At 46.8% G+C, this 20,826-nt stretch overlaps 1 protein-coding gene across 1 annotated transcript in view; it reads right to left on the reverse strand.

The window, feature by feature from the left end:
* Positions 1-20,365, reverse strand: part of LOC149364804 (uncharacterized) — a 227,313-nt gene extending 206,948 nt beyond the window's left edge. The window contains exon 1 of the mRNA XM_089574735.1: positions 20,286-20,365. Within this exon, the coding sequence (XP_089430861.1) occupies positions 20,286-20,298 (13 nt within the window). The 5' untranslated portion in view covers positions 20,299-20,365. The remainder of the gene's footprint in view (positions 1-20,285) is intronic.
* Positions 20,366-20,826: the final 461 nt, after the last annotated feature.

The raw sequence follows: 20,826 nt of genomic DNA on the forward strand, positions 1-20,826 counted from the left end.
GCTCTGCATATTGGGTGGAACAGTGCAGCCGGATAAATAACAGACAGAAGAAGGAAACAAGTTCTCTTCAGCTAATTTTCGGCAAGTTTCGACTCCCATTTCTTTTCGAAACAGGATTCAAAAATTTCTCCATAATTTCTATTCTTCTTTTAATTTTGTCGTTGACATCTTTCTTAAGTAGTTGAAGCCGGAAACTTCAGTTGACAGATGTCCTGCTAAGGAAGATAGTTCACAACGTCCTATCAATAAGCAGTGAGCTATTAAAGTAGTGGAACCCAGGTAAAAAAAAAAAAAGTGTGTGTGTGTGGGGGGGGGGGGGGATTTTCAAAACTGCCCACCAGGCGGAGCAATTGCCGGCAGGCCTCTGTAAAGCTAATCCCGCCTGTATATCTACGCCATCATCACCACCACCAAAACTGCCCACGACAAATCCCTTAGCTGTAAAATAAATATTCTTCATTTCGCTAGAAACGCATACGTGGTTGGTTTTGTGCGCCATATCATTCGTGATCGCTCACCTTGCGCGCCCCATCCCTGCATTTCTTCTCCCTTCTTTCTTTAGTTCAGTGTCGACAAGTATACCTCAGCGCAGCGTTGCCACGTCACGAGAACCTTTTTTATTGATGGCTGCGCCAATATCCGTGCCTGCATTTGTGTCGCTAATCAATAGCGCTCAAAGGGGTTCCCGGATGAAAGGCCTTCCAAATGGCCGCCGGATCTGACATTCATTCAATTGAAACAGGTCGCTGGTTTCCCCTTCCTTTTGATGCTAGCCGCTAATGGCGACCTTATGAACACCGCCTAATGATACAGGGTGCAAATCTTGAGATATTACCTCTTTTCAGAGAGTGGCTGTCCATCACGACAGGCTTGTGTGTGTTCACGCACGACTGTGTTTTTATTGCCAGGATATGGGGACACGGGAGAGAAGGACTGAAGAATGTGACGTTTTGTCAATCTACACAGGCAAAATGTATGCTTTGATGGACTGTCTGGTTATTTTCAGTGAATTTTTTATGTGCAGCGCTGGCATTCGACAGACATTGGCAATGCTGAGACACAATCAGCGAGGCTAAACGACCCGGGGCACAACGACGGTCACTGGTTGGAGTGTTAAGAACTCGTTGATGGTTGCTGTCATATGAAGACCACGTATTTTCCTGAGGAAAGCCCTTGTATTATCCGTAAAAATCATTATGGTTAAAGTCCGATAGCTTTAGTGATTGTGTGGTGCAGCGCTTGAAGACGACAAACTTGGACAAGGAAGAGACACAACTGCTCTGACTTGTTGCATGTTCTGTTTTATTCCGGAAACTTGAATTGATCACAGAGATCTAGTGCTTTCTTTTGTTCGCCATTTTTACTTGTTAAGTAAATGCAATGGTCAATATTTCCGTATTAGCGACTATTTTTCAGTTTCCTTTTTTATGCAGTGATACATCTGCTGGGGGGCTTCCTCCAGAATCAAAAACGTCGGCGGCCTAATGTATCCAACCTTCTGCACCCTGGCGTGATGAGTTCGCACGAATTGAACCAGCCAGCAAGATCGCGTGGCTCTCTCCAGACACGGCCGTAACACGGCACATCCGTAGGCACAGTGGCAAGACTCCTATTCCAACAGCCCAAGATGGCGGCGCCCACACACGCGAGCAGTTGCCTCTGTTGAAGTGCGCTTTCAGTCTGCTCCTCTGAAAACACATTTTTCTTGAAGTTTGATAAGAAGACGCTGATCGTTGGAATCACTTTGACTGGGTTTAGGGTTATGCTGTCCAGCGCCATCAATATTTTCATGGGTTGGACAAACACGACTCGGTTTATCTTGCATTAAACAGCACACTGAACGATGCACCTGGTATACGCTGCGTCCACTCAGACAAAAAAAGAAAGTGTATGTGGGTGTACGTGTGTGTGTGTGTGGAGGGGGACTCAGGTCCGTTAGGTGTATGTTAATAAAGGGTCTCCCACAATTTTTCCTTTTCCCCAAGAGAAAGAACTGTCAGCAGCAGATCTGCGGCTGATGGAATTCATTTGACTCAGTTTTCAGCAGGAATTTCACGCTGCGGTTGAATTAACGTGTCGTGTGCTATTAACGATAAACAACGTAGTGAGAACAAAAAATCACTATTGCACTTTGAAGCCAGCGATAAAGTACAGAATGCAGCTACAGCATGCCTCCCTCTGAACAATCGCTCGAGCTTAGAATGGCCGAGGCCGTGTACGCAGAGCAAAAATTTGACATCTTAAAGGGACAGTGAGTACAACTCCATCCAATTAAAATTCTCTATAAAAAAATTGATCCTGTGGCTCTTTCTGGCTATGTTGACGTCTGTGCCGCAGAAAAAGACGCATTTATCAGCGAGAAAATTGGGTTTAAATTTCTTCCCGCCAGTCGACTTAAACTCGGGACGTCCTTACAGAAAAGGACAGGTTGCCATCGTTTTCAACTGATTGGCGGTGTAACATGGCCTCCGGGATCCGCTCCAAATGGTTGCCGACGTAGGCAGTTTACTTGCGAAATCAGCCGGTGATAGCGACACCCGTATTTCTTATAAAAGCTCCATTCTTGGCGAGAGCGGTATCTTGGTCATTAGAATTCTGCAGTCTACCACACTGATCAACTTCAGTTTATCTTCAGTTAACGTTTCGATCAACTTTCCAATAAAATTAGCGGGTATATAGAGACGAGGTTTGCATCATGTTTATAGTAAGAGTATAGACGCTTTACAGCGGCGTATCATGGGGGCTGCCATCTTTGATCACGTGATCACGCCGCCATTACTCGCTTCCTGACCGCTCGGCGCGCGCGTCGTCGCGACGACTGCTGCGTCTGATGTTTCGGTTCCGACAGGCAGTGTTTCGGCTGATACGGTTGTAAAGGAGTGGGAAGACGACACTGTGGTTGGTCCGAAGCTTCGAAGGACATGTGAAAACCCTAATATGATCACTTTAGGCGTGAAAACGTCATCGGGCTTCATGTCGCGAAGAGCCGCTGAGCTCTCCGCCTGTTCGAGGCAACGGGTGGATCGCCTGAATGCCGCTGAAGACTTTGCTTAATATTTTTTTATTGTTATCATCTAAAACAGCAATGTTTAATGACCCTGCGGCTGCGCAGGTCGTTGTCGTATTGTGTACATTCATGCGGAGACTGCTCTAAAACGCTCACATGCACATCGTGCTCATTTGTTTACAACCTGTTAAAGGTGCTTAGGAAGCCTAAAATAGTTTCTGTTGGCTTGCTAAACAAAGGAAGGCGACAAAAATAAATAAAACAAATGTTACCCAATCATGTAAGCAGTACCATGCATCAAGAAGCCTTCACAAGCTTGCATGCAATCGTTTACAAGGATTCTGCGATATAACTGTTATAACGCGCGCATGGCCGAGCGTTCACTATAGAAGTTCACAATTATGTCAGCCTCACATAGTATAAAGTTGTGGTACGCTCCATGCTCGATATGCGGACATGAACATGCTCGAGGTCTCGTTGGTTGTAAGTAATCAGCCGGAGTCACTGCTAGTGAATCTCTCGCATGGATCGCGAGGAAGTGACAACCGCAGAGCACAGCAGCCGTAACACAAGCTTTATTCCGATTGTGGTCCACGAAAACCGCGCTACTTGGAGCGAAGTTCAACAGTAGCACCAAGACGGTGTGTAATACACGAACTGACGGTAAGCGTTGTCCGCTCGCACGGCTATGCACTGCACAAAATGCAGTAGCGGTATATATAGGAGCGTAAGTTTTTTCGTTTTTTTTTGTGACATTTCGGTGGCAGGACAGCTTGTTCATGCGGCTATGTTGTGCACTTACCCTCGCAGATTTTCCAAGATCGAGACATTTCCTTCTATATTCGCTGTCTAGCGCTGGCGAACATGTGTGTTGCGTTCGCCCGTTCGGAAAGGGTGGATGTCCAACGGGTGTGAACAGGGGCAGTACGTCCTTGTGCAGTTCGGTTCCGTGAAGCTCGCAAACGACCGCATCCCGCACCTTTAACTGTTTGTCGCAATTCTTGCAATCCACAACAGAGCATGTATTTTCTTTTTCCTCATTTCCACTGCTGCGTCGAGGCACACACGCCGGCGACTTACGAGGCAAGTTATGAAACCGTGTTCCGAACGTTCCAGTGACTTTATTCCGAGCGCACCTGTGGCGCCATCTGGTCTCAAACGGAAGAACTGCGCGCTGTAAACGGTCTATATGAAGAAGAGAGAAGCCAACAGCCACAGAAACCAAGGGGCACAGGGGATTTTTTTTAAAATTATTTGTTTATTTGGTGGTGTTGATCAATTTCGAATATTACTGAACATGTGATCGCTTAAAGCTAATTGATTAGAAAAGCAGAAGAAAAAACAACCACTGCCGCCGGTGGGATCCGAACCCACCGAATCAATTAGCTTTAAGCGATCACATGTTCAGTAATATTCGAAATTGATCAACACCACCAAATAAACAAATAAATTTAAAAAAAATCCCCTGTGCCCCTTGGTTTCTGTGGCTGTTGGCTTCTCTCATATTTATAACGAGCCCCTCATTCCCCTTCCCTTGTTTGCTTAATTGCTTAGCGAGGGCCTCGGTTCTGGCAGCCTTGACGCCATAGGAAGCATAAGAGGGTTCTCACGCAGCTTCCACCCTCTCTGTTCGATGACGTTCTACGTCACACCTGCGGTAACTCAGGACGTTCTACGTCCGCCGCTTATGAACGTGGGTGGCGCTGATGAACACTCTCAAGGTTAGGTTACTTGTAAACATAAATACCCCCGAAAGCAGAAGATCTTACAGCCGTCGCCGTAGCTCAGAGGTAGAGCACCGGACGCGTAATTCGGAGGTCGTGGGTTCGGATCCCACCGGCGGCAGTGGTTGTTTTTTCTTCTGCTTTTCTAATCAATTAGCTTTAAGCGATCACATGTTCAGTAATATTCGAAATTGATCAACACCACCAAATAAACAAATAAATTTTAAAAAAATCCCCTGTGCCCCTTGGTTTCTGTGGCTGTTGGCTTCTCTCATATTTATAACGAGCCCCTCATTCCCCTTCCCTTGTTTGCTTAATTGCTTAGCGAGGGCCTCGGTTCTGGCAGCCTTGACGCCATAGGAAGCATAAGAGGGTTCTCACGCAGCTTCCACCCTCTCTGTTCGATGACGTTCTACGTCACACCTGCGGTAACTCAGGACGTTCTACGTCCGCCGCTTATGAACGTGGGTGGCGCTGATGAACACTCTCAAGGTTAGGTTACTTGTAAACATAAATACCCCCGAAAGCAGAAGATCTTACAGCCGTCGCCGTAGCTCAGAGGTAGAGCACCGGACGCGTAATTCGGAGGTCGTGGGTTCGGATCCCACCGGCGGCAGTGGTTGTTTTTTCTTCTGCTTTTCTAATCAATTAGCTTTAAGCGATCACATGTTCAGTAATATTCGAAATTGATCAACACCACCAAATAAACAAATAAATTTAAAAAAAATCCCCTGTGCCCCTTGGTTTCTGTGGCTGTTGGCTTCTCTCATATTTATAACGAGCCCCTCATTCCCCTTCCCTTGTTTGCTTATATGAAGAAGAGTATATGAGGGATCACCTTTTACACACACCCCTCTTTGTACCTTACATATGTGTCCTGCATCGAAATAAAATTTCAGTTGTTAGTCAGCGCCCGTGTCTGTGTTTTGCTCCTTCGTATTTCGTCCCGTCCCTCGCGCTGTTTTATTTCATTATATGAAGACCATGCCAAGCTTCGAATAAACCGAAGCTTGCAATGAGAAGCGATTTTGTCAAATCGAGATTTCAATGTGGATGCATGCAACAGACAGGATGGCAACCAAAGCGATCAAGGTCAAATGTGTCAAAGGGGCACTGAAGGACTGAAGGTCAAAGGGTCACTGAAAACGAATTGAAGTTGGACTGAATAAGTAGATCACTGCGTACTAATGGTAAAGGAGCTACTTTCATCGAATGAGGAGCTTTCATAAGTTACAAAAGAACAAAGAAATGAGACGCGGGTATAGCCAGCACATGCCGTTTTCGCAAGATAACAGCAACGACGTCTAGATAGCTATTTCGGCGATGATCCCTGAAGCTATAGACTCTACCGGCATTCACTTAAATGCGGTGATCACGGAGTCCTTCGGTCTTGACGCTACGAGTTCGAATAGAGTGGCGGGTGGGGGGGGGGGGGGGGGGATGTATCAGTTTTAACAGCAATAAATGCATCCTTTGCCCTCCGGAAAAATGCATACAATTAGCTTTTACTGCACACAAAATTTGGTCGATGTTTTGTTTGTTTGTTTATTTTTTCACTATACTTTTCGAACCCTCTTAAAGTCGATGTTTTCTCTGTGTAAAATCGCTGCGAAAGGTTAACGGTTCATGGCGAGATGAAAAAAAAAGAGAGAGAAAAAAACGCTATCGACGAGTGCCACGCGAAATTGGGCAGGCACACAGCTAGTTCTCTGCGCCAGGTGTAGGCGGCAGTTGCGCTTGAGTGGACGGCGAAGAGACGGTTCCGCCACTTGACGACAGGACGCATCTGTCGTCTCTTCAGCCGCCCAGCCGCCACGCGCGCCGTGCCTTCCTGCAGCCGCGAATGGACGACGCCTTTATCTCGGCCAGGACTGCGCAGCTGTGAGAGCCCTTATCGGCGACGGAGCGACGGAGCGCGCGCGAACACAGGACGGGCTTCGTGCGTACACCAGAAGCCGTGCTAATTGAACATCACTGATCCCGATCAAAGACCCCTACCGTTTAATGAACGTGCCGATATGCAGCCGAGATTTCCTATTCCTGGAAAGGATGCCGTCGGTAGCATGCACTCCTTGGGTCGAAGGCCTTGTTGTTGTAGCGGTAATAGTGCAGTCCACTTAACTCGTTATGATGTAGCTGCTGTAGCTACTACTTCGTAATATCCGCAGTAAAGTGCATGCTTCACGGTTAAGTCGTTCGCCATATCATCATCATCATAAGCCTGACTACTCCCACTGCAGGGCAAAGGCCTTCCCCATGTCTCTCCAATGAACCCGATCCTATGCCAGTTGCGGCCGCCGTATCTCCGCAAACTTCTTAATCTCATCCGCCCACCTAACTCTCTGCCGCCCCCTGCTACGTTTGCCTTCTCTTGGAATCCACTCCGTTACCCTTAAGGACCAGCGGTTATCTTGCCTTCGCATTACATGCCCTGCCCAAGCCCACTTCTTCTCTTGATTTCGACTAGGATGTCATTAACCCGCGTTTGTTCTCTCACCCACTCCGCCCGCTTCCGATCTCTTAACATTACACCTATCATTTTTCTTTCCATAGCTCGCTGCGTTGTCCTTAACTTAAGCTGAACCCTCTTTGTTCGCCTCTATGTTTAGGTTTAGCTAATTCTTCTTTTTCCACTTTTACGTCAGCCGCAAAATGCAAATGAATCAAGTATTAAACACGTGCACTAATTCGCGCCCAAAGCTGCATCTGCTAGCCGCATAGTTTGCATAGCAGTGTTGCATAACCGCATTGTTGATTTGGAAATTAACTTCCGCCATCTGGCGTTCTTGAATGTGCACACCTGAATGCCAGTACGCCGTATGTGGCCACTAAATAACATATAAATGTTAAACACGTAGAAAGCATGCGCTGTCATGCACACGGAAGCTCGATCGCATAGTTTGCTTTGTATGGTTCTGATCTGACCAGGGGGCATTTGATTAGCCATTGTACGGAGCTATTATTAAACGTGCAACAAATCTCGTTAAGAAAATAGCGCTGTCCATGTTAGTTTTCTTGTTCCCTACATCACTGAATTTCCTCCGTGTCAAAAGCTACTAATTTATCATGCCTTAATCCATTCACACATCAACTACGGCCACTTAGTTTGGCCCACTGCATCAAAAACCAATCTTCAGAAAATTTTAATTCATCAAGAGAAAGCTATAAGGATTATCGTAGTTGCTAGTTTTATTCGTCGTACGCCTGATTTGGTCATAAAATATGAAGCAGTTCGCGTAACTGTTTTAACGGGATAGCTTTAACGGTCCCGTTCAACGGAGAACCCGGGATCGTTGCTGGCTTTGACTTGCCCAGAAAAACGGGATTGGTTGTGAGCGTCGCGACGTCACAATCACATGACCTCGCGCGGGTAATTCAAATTTCCCACAACGATTGAAAGAAAAATGGTCGAGCCGGGGCTGGAAACACTGTCCCTTGGGTTATGAGCCGGGTGCGCTACCCGTCGATCACTCAGGAGCGTTAGTTCGAGTTGTTTAATGGAGGGCCTGTGTGTCTTGTGGTAAATAAAAATAATAAAACAAACATGAAAATAAACTGTGTGGTAAATATAAGATAAAGATAATAAAATAGAATTACATGAAAAAAAGAAAATATAATAAAATCAAGAACAGTGCACGTGTCTGCGAAGAGATATCGAAAGACGACCCCAGGCCTTAGAAGGGACGGATTTGCGCTATCGCGTCATAAAGTTAAGGCGGAGCTATAGTGCCCCTCGAATTTCTTTCTCGCGTATCGTCTATTACACTACCTAAAATTTTCTTCATCACTATTAATAATTTGCTTAATATCAACAAATTGAAGCCAGAGGAAAAGTATGCCAAAACACGATCCACTGATAAATGGTCACTTCCACGCACCACCACAAAGTGCGGCAAACAAACAATTATTTCATATCTGACGTGATTAAGAGCTACGTGTCCAACCTGCTTAGTGCGCATAATCTCTCATGGGATGATTTCAAACTATATTTTGTAAACAAAGCTTCATAAGCTCTCCTAATTATTGTAGTGTGTACACGCATCCTTTTTGCTGTTTTTGTTATTATTGGCCACTCAGTATGTAACACTTTTGATTGTGAAGTCGTGTGCAACCTTGCCTCCACGCCATGCATTTTTTTTTTGTTCACGAGGTTCTTGTAAATACCACAGGCACTCTCAAGCTGTTTCCCTGATCTTTTAGCCTGTGGCCTATTCTGAGCGTGCAGGTAAATATCAGAATAAATCTTTACTTTAATGACGCCAGGAGCGCAACGCGAGACCCCGTGTTCGGAACCTATATTGTCTGGTGGAGCAAAAAGATATAGCATCTTTATGGAGAGGATGGTCCTGAAAACGTGGCTCGATACTCTCTCACCTTATCTCAAAGCGGTCATTATTGCAGTTAACAAAGAGAGAAGATTTTACTGACGGCTAAATGGAGACTCTAAGAGGCAGATGTCAGGATTTCTATATTCATGTAAATCTTTCCCTGTGATGGCACCAGCGAGGGTATAACTCTCGCTTTCGTCAGGAATTTATATTTTAAATTGGCAAAAAAAAAAGTCGGGTTAGGACTGTCAGTTGCGTAGTGCCGTGTAAAAAATTATCGGCTCTCCACGTAGTCTGGCTGCGTCGCCTGAGTGGCCACACTATACACTCGATGAATAGAACTAAGCGAATACATACACTATTTTTTCTAGAAGAAATTTAAGGGACCTTATTTTTTTTTTGTCTCTTGATCTAGTTGTAGTACGCTTTAACCCTGTTTCGTCATAATGCGTTGAAATATTTTGAAGATGCTGACTGCCACTATGCTGCCAGTGGCGCTGCCAATGGCGCTGCCATCGGCAGTGCTGCTGCTGACAAATGCGGTTGCTAGCGTCTGTAATATCACAATTTTTTTTATATAGATTGTATTTTTAACATCCCCTCAGTGTACTCAACTATAGTTTTAATAAATAGACTGTACTGTTTAATGTCACGCTCATTATTGCCACTGCACGCCACCTAGGCGGTGCGGCAGTCGTGTGTCCCTGATGTTAGGGTTGCCACAGCCTATACCTGTATCATATCAGATTCCCGTATCGAAAAATTGCTTTTTAAATTCTGCTCGGTTTCTCAGTGCCAAGCCGGGTATTCGCTTATTTGATCAAAGAGCTTCCCATTGCCGAAAAAAAAAATGTCGATAAATTTCAGCAGAATGTCCCTTTAAATGCTGCAGGAAACTTTTTTATGTCCCGCTACTGAATGATCGTATTAGAACAAGTACGCAATCCTATAATTTGCTCAGTATGAGCTTCTCATAGTCCGCCCATCGGATGGCGCCCGTGAAGGACAGCGGGAACGTGTTTAGGTAACCCTGTACGAACTGCGACCAGTGAGGTGTTCCTACACCGGTTGTGACGATAGCGCGTCGTTCATATGACTGTTTTCTTCCCCTTACTACCATAGCTAATACATTACAATCATGCGACTTCCGGGGAGATGCGCTGGACAAGACCATCCAAACGACAAAAAGCTTATTTCCATCACTGTCGCTCGCGTCTTAGCATGCAGTTTTTCGCAGCAGTATACCAACTCCTCATCTCTGTGCAAAATTTTCGAACATCAAAGATCATTAACAAGTTTTCGCTGTCGTTCAGGCGGATTCTCTTATTCGCACGGCAGATGGACATGCGGGACATGGTGAAAGTGCAGGGACGAAAACAACAGGGCACCTGGCTTACGTAACATCGAGCACAGCATCTGCTGCGTCAAGCACTTTCGCACCACTGCGGGGCAACAAATCGATACATCGGAAGTACGTCCTCCGCTCAGAATTTTCCTCGGATAACAAGGAACGGTTACCAGCTTTCAGCACCACTAAAGAGAAAAAATACGGATCCGTTTGCCAGTCTTAAATGCACACCAAGATATTTTGTAGCTCGTATTATTGCATTACTTTCTGCAGCATTGGGGGCCGGTCATAATGTTTGTCGTATTTCATTCTATATATACTCGTACTTAAGCAATTTGATCAAATCACATTGTTTTATTGATTAGGTTCACTCTGCACGAAAAGAACATTGGCTCTGAACAGCGAATCACGTGATATAGCCGCAGTCACGGGACATGCACGTGACTGCCGTTCACTCGCCAATGTAAGGGTTCTGTTTTCAGTAGTGAAATTGGCGATTTCGTATTTGGAATGCGGTAATCAGCGGATATCAGCAAACTTCGCTTTTTCTAAAGGATCCTTCAAAAGCACGCCGAGGACATGCTGCAGTGGGCCTATATCGACAGGTTACCGCGTTGTAACTACGAAAACGCTACTTTTATTGAAAACGGAGCTTCTATACGCTATTAAAAGCTTTAAAAAAAATAAGACATAGATGTCGCTACAATCCGCCGCCGCTTTCTCAAACAAGCTGCAGTGATGTGAGAAGAATTTTAAGCGCTGATCCCTGAGGCTAGGCTACGTCGTCATAAGCCTTCAGACAGTAATCGCGGAGTCTTTATTTGGTCTTTACGCCACGAGATTGAATCAAGTTGTCGGCGGGGAAAAAAAAAAATTCCCAATTTTAAAATCAAATTTTCTCCACATCAAATACGACTTAAGCTACCAAACAAACATCAACATAGCCAGAAAGAGCCACGGAATCCATTTTTACTCAGAAAGAAAATTAGACATGATTGCCCTCAGAGACCCTTCCAAGAGAAACCCACATGCGATGCGAATCATGGCGTCGAATGTCACCATGGAGTGCGTTAGTGGACACATGGAGTGCATGCAATAAGCGCACGCCGCGATTTGCGCGTGCCAGATGGCGACGTGAGAGCCGGAAGTGCATGCATCTATCTATCGCCCGGTGTACGCTCACGCACACGCATACACAGCGGCCCCCAAACTCGAGAGAGCGGAAGACTCCTCTGCAGCTGCGGACGGAGGCGAAGCGGCGCTCGACAACAATGGCGAGATTGAGCGCGCTTGTTGTTCGTACGCCGGGCCAATCAGAATGCTATACTCTTCCAGGCTCGTCGACAGGGGCCTCTTCTTTAAAGTCCATGAATAAGCGGACACACTGGGCCGAACGAGGCCTCGAACGAGCAGCAGTTGCCGGCTGTCAGCTTCAGCCAGAAATTTGTATCAGTTTGTCGAAAGTGAACTCGGTTAAACTTTGTGATGCAGATAAAAATGAACAAAAGCAATGCAAAAGTAACGAAGGACGGGAGATTTCCAGGCGAAGACAAGTTCTCTCGTCGAAACGTTGGTTAAAGGAACAGCAGATAACTCTCCGGCCATTTGTTCACGTCGCGTTTTCTGAGAATGACCTTCCCTGCACTACCTCTACCGTTCGAAACAAAAGCGGTAACTTCTCCGATAGCAAAAAGAGCTGCATCATTCGACGGCGCATTAGCGCTGACAACGCGTGACAGCCAGTGGCACTACCGCCCAACCAATCCCGAGATCCCATGGCAAACTAGACGCCCAGCCGCATGCATTTTCGTGAGAAATGTGCAGTAAATATTGATTTCGCACTTCTTACCAGTGGAGGGGTGCTTTTTACTTTGATCAGAGAGTCATTGCAAGTCACGTGTCCCTACAATCAGCACTGAATCTCATATCCTCTATACAGCACGCCTCGTAGCCCACTCTATTAGGTACTTATGACAGCCCGTTAACTGTCAATCATTCAGCACAGGAATCTACGTGTGAGCGCATGTGCATCTTTACACAATTAAGAAGCATGAGTCGTGCGTTCGCCATTACGTGACACAGCTATAGTACAGCAGCTGTCCAAACACACGCGCAAAATGAATTGTGCTGATGCACTCCTATAGTGAAATAACTCCTTCTGAAATACAGGCAAAATCTGCGATTAAATGTCTTGTATTCTGGCACAGGCTATGCTGCGACATTCTAAACTCATTCCCTTAAGGCACAGCGTTAGTTCCCGCATAGGAGCCCATTTTTATATGCAGTGAAAGGCTGCAAGTTATGTCCAATATTTTTGGACAAAAGTTTCCAATATTCGAAAATTGTAAGGTAGTATTACAGAAATATTGAATGTAATGGTCCATTCTTCCCATGCATAGCAAAATACTTCTTTTAAAGTTTTTCCGTAGCTCGCATCGGGCAGTTAGACTGCCATTGAAAACCAATGGGGAACGCTTTAGACGATCGCAGAAACATTAATAGCAAAAAAAAAATGTAAGCCTGTGGACAGGAGATCTGCAGATTTATTGATTGTTATAATAAAATCTTACAATACATAAAAAAATTGCGTTCATGAACTTTTTTCTGTTCAAAAATGGTTTTATCCAGAATTGTTGGGTATGATTGGGCGCATGCAAAAGTGACTGACGAGTTCGCACGTTTCAAAATTGTGACGTGTATTGGTGCTTCTCTGTAAAGTCGACAGAAGCTAGAGTTGTTCAAGTTTCGGCCACGGGAATTTTTTATTCATTGTTCATTCGTGCCACCTATAACATTGCCTATAATCCACAACAGCTTAGCCTCCTAGCTGTGTTTAGCGCAATGTGGTGTCCCCGAGAAAGCGTTTCGCATCATCATGAACTTCGTAGTGCAGGGCAGCGCTCAACCCATTGGCGTGGCTCAGTGGTTAAAGCGCTGCGGGGTTCGAACAAAGATGCGGGTTCGATCCCGGCCGTGGCAACCACATTTCGATGAAGGCGTAACGCAAGACGCCCGTGTACTGTGCGATGTCAGTGGACATCAAAGAACCCCAGGTTGTCGAAATTAATCCGGAACCCTCCACTATGACGTCCCCCATAGCCCATGTGTCGCCTTGGGGAGTTAAAACCAATATACCAAAACCAAGAGTGCGCAGGAATGAACATCTCTCTGGTGAATGCGTATGTAATAACAGATACAAATAAGATGCCTGTGTTTTTTGCGCAGAAATGTAAAGGCCCACGCATGCGGTTTGAACCAAACAAAAGTGGTTATTTCTTTTTGCCGCAGGTCGTGAGTCGGAAGCACTGCTTTATTTTTTATTTTTGCTCATAACCAGGTGGAACCACCCCTATTACCATTCCTGAATAGAGCAGTTCTTAAACCACTCACTGGCGGTGCGGCCATATAAACTGGAAAATAAGCGAAGAAAATGCTGTCGAAAACGTTGGCTTGGATACGCCTGTGTACAACTTTTCAATAGTGATCGAACTTCGAAGTGTATATATGATCGTAATGAGCATCTGGCTGTTGCAAGCGCGTATGGAAAGTACATTAACAGAACGATGTCACATTTTCATGCACACCCCAAGAGTACATGTTGTGTTTCGGCAATGCAAACGCACAGAAAATGTTTATTGAGAGCCAGTTCATACCAGGGTTTTGCTGCCCACTCTAACCTCTGGAGCTTTGCATCCTACTACAGAGCTTGTGGGTTCACAACTTGAACTGTTGTGTAACAAGTAGAATTGATGAGCTCTGGCATGTTCCGACCTCGTCCTTCTACCTGTCGTTCCAAGCATAGTCGTATGCTGATGTAGTAAAGTGGTTTAGTAAGGCGAAATGAGTAGAAAAGCTGCGCAACTGATTCCCGAAGATTCTTTAGATTTAGAACCCATCATAAAGGGCCGTATTTTGTAAGTACTGCTTTTCAAACTAATGGTTATGCCTCTTGGCATTTACTCACGTTGAGTTTGCGTCTGACGCGCAGAGCAAACGACATACATGATAAAAAGATATGTTTGATTTTTTTTTTTTCGTATGAATTTAAAGTACCCCAGAAATAAAAGCTATTTGCTTTCTCTGATTATACTTTCGTGCAATAATGACCTCGCCTTCTGCCAGGAGTTCTTGGGGGCGTAACTGCATGTTTGCCTTCAGTTCGTCCTTGCATGGGCGCTTCGCATTGCGTTCATTTTCCGTCTGTTCTAAAACATCATTAGTTTGATGTTATCCATAAGTGACATATCCTGCTTACGTGTATTCCTGCACATTTTTATATGCAGTGGGTGGAGTGCGAGGTACTCGTAACGTCACCAAGACTGTTCAAATGGCTACAACTGCTGGATGAAACACTACCAGCTTTCCAAGCATTTTACAGTAGCGCAGTCCGAAGTTTCGCAAGTTCTGAAGTTCAAGGTTGGCTCAGAGATGATTTGATTTTTGATCTTCAGCGGTACACTTCAGATCGCCCAACCAGACTGTCGACAAGAACATCGTTCGAAAATGCCGAAAATGTTCTGGACTGTCCCTCATCGACATTTCCAAAGATATAGCCAATGGTATAAGATTCTATACATTGGCTCTATGGACTGTGAGACGTCACGGCAATGTGCTGAGCTAAACGCCAGGTACTCAGCTGAAAACCCGCACAGCAGTAGAAAGAATTTGGCTTCCCGGATGAGGTAGGCAAACGAACACCTGGTGTAGATAGGCAACCAATTGAAAAAAAAAAGAGTTATTTCCTATAGAAATCGAAGTTCTAGCGTGAGAGTGGTCTGATTCGATATATATGTAGCCCCAAACTAACTTTACATGGAACTCGTTATCAGCTTCCCAAGTTAAACCATAGAGGCGGGAATGTAAGGGCATGGGGCTGATTCTCTTCTCATGGAGTTGGTCTCCTTCACCGATAAAAGGTACCATGAGCAAAGTAGTTTAACGGGAATTTCTGAAAAGGTTATGCTTCCTGATACAAGAACTTGGTTTCGGATACGTGTTTCAAAAAAATGACGACCTGAGCCACTCTTCTCTACTTGTAAATAATTGGTTGAAGGAGAGGGTGGATCTTATGGAGAGGTTAAGCCGGTCTGCTGACATTAACTGAATTGAACATCTTTTGACAGGCTTCACGCGTCGCCCGAGGGACAATAAGCCAGCTACAACGAGGAGAAATTCGCCATCTGCTGCAAGAGTGGGAAAAATTGGACTAGGCGTTCATTCAGAGGTTCTTCGACTTCATTCTTCGACGGTGTCAAGCAGTGAGCGATGCAAATGACTTGCGTGCGACATGCTTACAGCTTTAGGTTATTGTTACAGGCCTTCTTGAAACTGGTTCCTCATTTTGTGATAAAAACCACAGTGTCTCTGACATTTTGACACTGCACGGAAAGCAGCTGTTCAATAAATTTGCTGTGCGAACAAATTGTGGCATAATATGACGACAAATACTGTTTCCTATTGTGTAAAAAGTCTGATACTGTCTTTCCATAAAGCTGATGCGCAAGTTTCAGGAGGGTAAGCAGAGTTAGATTTTAAAAACTGAAATATATCTTCTTTTCACTAGTGTACATTGGTTGCTATAGCTTTCAGCCCTAATGTACAAGCAATAACGACCAATGGCGACGCGAGAAAAGAAATTAGCAAAAAAAATGAATATATCGCTATAAAATGAATATGTTTGCGCTATTTAACCACCATTATGAATATATCGTCCAAGGTATAATTTCGGCTGAACCCCCAATTCGCTCAGGGCTGTACGATTGTCGCTGATCATGCTGAAGTATGAGGTCATGAACAAAAGTTTACGGGATGCGAATTAGACGGAAAAATTTGTTGCGGTGCGATCAAGCAGAGCCGATCGTTAAAATGCATGGAAGCATGAGGCGACATGCATGTTCCATCTGCTAGAACAATCTACCTGGATAGCGAAAGAACGCAGAAATAGTTTTTTTTTTCTTCCGCAAATCAGCATCCCGCAAGCTTTTGTTCATGGCAGCAAACATCCATGTGCACATACATGAAATCTACCATCTCCTTTCAGTTTTAAACAATACGTTACCCTTGCATTGTAGAGGGTCAAAGGACCACTGAGGGCAGTGTCTACAAAGCGAAACACTAGCGTGACGTCCCGCTCTTGTACGATACGTAGCGTTCTTTTACACACGGCAGGACGCATTACTTGAGCGCTCCAACGGACTCGACGCTTATCAACGGTGAGTCAGGTTGCCATATACAAACACGATAGTGTTGCGAGACACCCCGCGGTGTGCGATACGACGAAACGCTTATATGCCGCAACACGCTTTGTGACGCGTGCGCCGACATTCAAGAAAGGATGACCACATTTAGCTTACGCTGAGAATTATCTTTCTTACATAGCAGTGTGTATGTAAGCGGTTGCCTCACGTTGTCATCAGTGACGTCGAAGCTTATACATCGTTCTGGCAGCCCATATCACGCATTTGCAATGCAGTTACACATCCCCAAAGGCACCTTCAATAGGAGTTCGGTGTATGCAATTGTAACTTAGGAAGATGGGAATATTGTGAACTGTTTACCACGGAGCCGTCATGCTTTCAACAACTCGAGCATTGTTAAGCTGCATGGTTATATTTCGCCTTACTTTTTGGTTTAGACGGCAGACAGAAAATCTATCTCTATGTATACCGCCTTGCTAAAAGCGTTCAAGTTGCCCCCCCCCCCCCCCCCCCCCCCCCCCCCCCCCCCAAAAAAAAAAAAAGAAAAGGTGCAGGCGTTTGGGAAGCACCACGCAGTGCCTACATGATGAACCGCACCGACAGAATCGCCCTGGCTTGGAAACCAAGGGTATATACGTGTGAGGGCAGCGAAGCATTATCAATGCACGAACTTCGCATCAATCGCCGGAGGTGTGCTATTCCTTGAGTGTGCCACCGAAGACGCAGTCCTCTAATGGGCGACCGGTTCCCTGACTCGTAACTGAATCGGTCATTTGATCAGGTCATTACGCCCTGGACTGTCCCGCTCGTACCTATCCGGTACATGTGACAGGGGAGGTATTCTTGTTTCTCTGCGCAAACATCCGAATGCGTAGTACAGGCCAATGCACAACATGTGACCATGTAGGCCCTTTCAGCGTTTGTAAACAAACGTCCCCCAAGGTTGACCCTGAGCAAATCCGTGCCCCCTTCCGACATCCGGCGGATACTTCCGTTTGCTGCCTTCGGTACACTACGCGAGGGCAGCATACGCTCCTGCAAGGATGAGTCGTCTTTCGGCTAATGTGTATATATAAGCTTAGAAATCGCGAACCCCAACCTAAAAGGTCGTTTAATCGATTTTCTGTAACAGATTTCAGGGCAGCTCTGGTATATCGGTCCTAGGCACTCAGAATTTGGTGGCGTTTTGAATTCGTCGCAGAATATCCGTAATTTTACAGCCGGGCGCGTATTTCAGCATGTCTCAGTTTATCTCGATGGATCTGCGAGGTGTGTGCTGACTCACAGGTATCTTCACCTTCACGGCGCACTGGGCATGAATTCCTCGTAACAGAATTACACACCCATATATCCTTTTTGCAGATAAAACAGGTATGCGAGATAAAAGTCGCATAATCTGAAGAGCAATAGGCGAATACCTGCTGCGCCAAGATGCCTGCGAGTATACGCTATAAATACACTTATCTGACAGACCCTATGGTCTGAGAGCGCCCGTGTATGATCTGTCGAACGATTAACTAAATTACGTCAGTCAACTAGCGCGCGAAAGCTATAATTACGCAACTCAGTCAAAATGGCATCATCGATTCGCGTAAACCTGCTAGTGTTGAGGGATCTGCACAGTTATTAATTCGTGCTTCATGAATTTCGACTTGATGTACCGAAGAGTTGTGAAGCATGGAACTTCTGTCATGTTGCACGCGCGCTTGTGTGCACGCAGCAAATGCTGGTGTGCAGCCTCAGCGATGGGTTAGCTGATTGCTGGGAGTTTCAAATCCGCAGTCGAAACATACACATTGTCGTTTCGGCTGTAAGCGCACGCTACGGTGGACGCTGAAGCAAGATCCCCGTCTCGAAACCCATCCGATTTCCTCTTCACAGAGACACACATTCCGCAACGCATCATAATTGCAAAAAACCAGTGCTTCGGCACCAGCGAACATGGACTGAACTATGCATGCAGTCGACGTAACCGGTTCAATCCCCCGCCATGATGACACGTTGTTCTCCGGCAGCTTAAAATTAACTTTTTTGCTGCGTCATCGGAGTTCATGTGACTGTGGTGCTGTCGTCCATCTAACGTGCAGACGACAGCACAGTCTGCAGTCATCGCGTCTTCAACACGTCCAAGGAGAAGGGCTTGCGACCACGAAAGGTTTGCCACTGGAGGACAATCCACGGTACGGGCGGGATCGGCTACGCACACACCACAGTCCGAAGCGCACACACACGTTTCTCGTCGCACCGTATTTTTCCTGCGCCGAGGACAGACGCCTGTGACTCCGCGGTTCCTTCTTGATTGACGCCTCGAAGGAACGTGTCCGTGTCACGACCCGAGCCGCTGGGGAAACAGCAGGGTCCCACGCGGAGGAAGCCTCAGCTCTTGCAGCGACGATGCCCTCCTCCATGTCCAGGGCAGCAGCAGCCATTTCCAGAGACGTGCGCAGCAGGGGACCGGGAGCCCAGTTTCCGTTGACATTGTGTCCCGGCGACTCCGTGTGTAATCCTCGACGCCTCGCCGAAGAAGGGAGGGTGCGCCCCGCTTGTTTACAGACGGTGGCCCGTGGTCGCCCGCCTGCAGCGTCCCTCGTTGCCAGGGGCCGTGCACACAACACTCACAAACACACGCACGCACTCGTAGGAACATCGGCTTCTGAGGTCTTCACCACTGATCGCTGGTTCTCCCTTGCGAAGAGCATATATACGTCCACATACGTGTTGCCTCTCTAGCGAGACACCGCATATAGCAGGGTTGGAGGCCAAAATTACATTTTTTTAAAGCCCCAACACACCCATTCTCTGGGGCCTGTAACGATCTTATCTTGGAAGTGAAATCCCGTTAAGTATCAAGGCTGACACCAAGCATGCCCTTCATAAATACGCACAGATATTTGCATCATCGAAAGGTGATTATCAAGCAAGGCACAGAGAGTGCGATGCCTCATGAGCACGACGTGAGTCTGAAGACGCTTGTTATCGTTAGAACTCATCGCTGCACAAGGACGGTTGCCTAGTGCCGTTACTTGAAAAAACATCCGCTAGAAGTGCTGCTTCCAAGGCAACGCGGCAGCCTAACATCCATATACCGGAGTGGGTTATTCGACTAAAAAGAACAGTAATAAATCAAGTATCTTGCAATCTACGACTTCTGCGGTGTATGTCATGCAGCCTCGTGCTTTCTTCAAGGCAGCCTCGTGTTGCTTGACCCATTGGCGTCCGCAGCACAAACTCTAGAGCGCCCGACCCGTATATTGCGTAGAAAAACCGCCTTTGAGGACGTACAACCAGGCACTTCTCGCGTGATACCTATAGGTTGGGGTGCATTGCTCATTTTTCTCGCCAGCCTACTACAGCTTTCATGCCAGCCTCCTGGTCTCGTACATTAGAATGCGTTCTCCAGGTTTCTCCAGGGGGCTAATATTATAGGGATGTTTGTATAGGCAAGCAGTACTTCTCCAGGTGTTTACCTGTCAGAGAGAAACCAGGGCTGGAGCTTTTGCTATTGCACACCACAGTTATCGAGTACCGTAGCGACAGTGTTCAAACACTGGCGGACAGAAAGGCATCTAACGCTTCGTGATTTCCCACCGCAGCTACCAGATCCCAATGACGGGTGCAATATCTGAAGAAGGGGGGAAGGCAAGGCAGCCAACGGCTACGCCGTGCTGCTGGTCTACTCACTCGTGGGTTCCATGCCGACCCGCGTCCCGCGCCGAATCCCCGGCTGCGCGGTCGCGGATGCGCGCCGCCGGCCCCCGCCGTGCGGCCCCCTCGGAAAAGGGGGCGGGGCACCGGCGGGGGGCGGAGCGGGGGCCCCGCCCCCCTCCTTCTTTGACGCACTGCGGCAACGCACTGCGGCCCCAGCTGTGAACAGGGGAGGAAGGCACGGGGGGAAAGAATGAGGATATCGAGCAGCTTTCAGCGATGTTCCTCCGCCACCACCTCGAGCCCGTGTGCGTGTACGCGTGTGTGTGCGTGCGCGTTACATCGAGCTCGTCGTTGATGCCGGCGGCCTTTGGAGCGTCGCCGAGCAGCACCGGCGAGGAGGACGATCGCGGCGAGGACTCCGCCCGGCGCAGGCGCCCTCGCCGGGACGTGCTGCGCATTCTTGACGGCGCAGGAGCGGGCCGCGAGGCGAATCTCGGTGTCATAGGCGCTGAGGGATGGGTGGGACGGTCGTCGGTGGCGGCGGAAGGCCGGATTAAATCGAGACCGCTGTTGG

This window comes from Amblyomma mixtum, chromosome 2, assembly GCF_055824585.1.
Source record: "Amblyomma mixtum isolate Tamu chromosome 2, ASM5582458v1, whole genome shotgun sequence".
Taxonomy (NCBI): Eukaryota; Metazoa; Arthropoda; class Arachnida; order Ixodida; family Ixodidae; genus Amblyomma; species Amblyomma mixtum.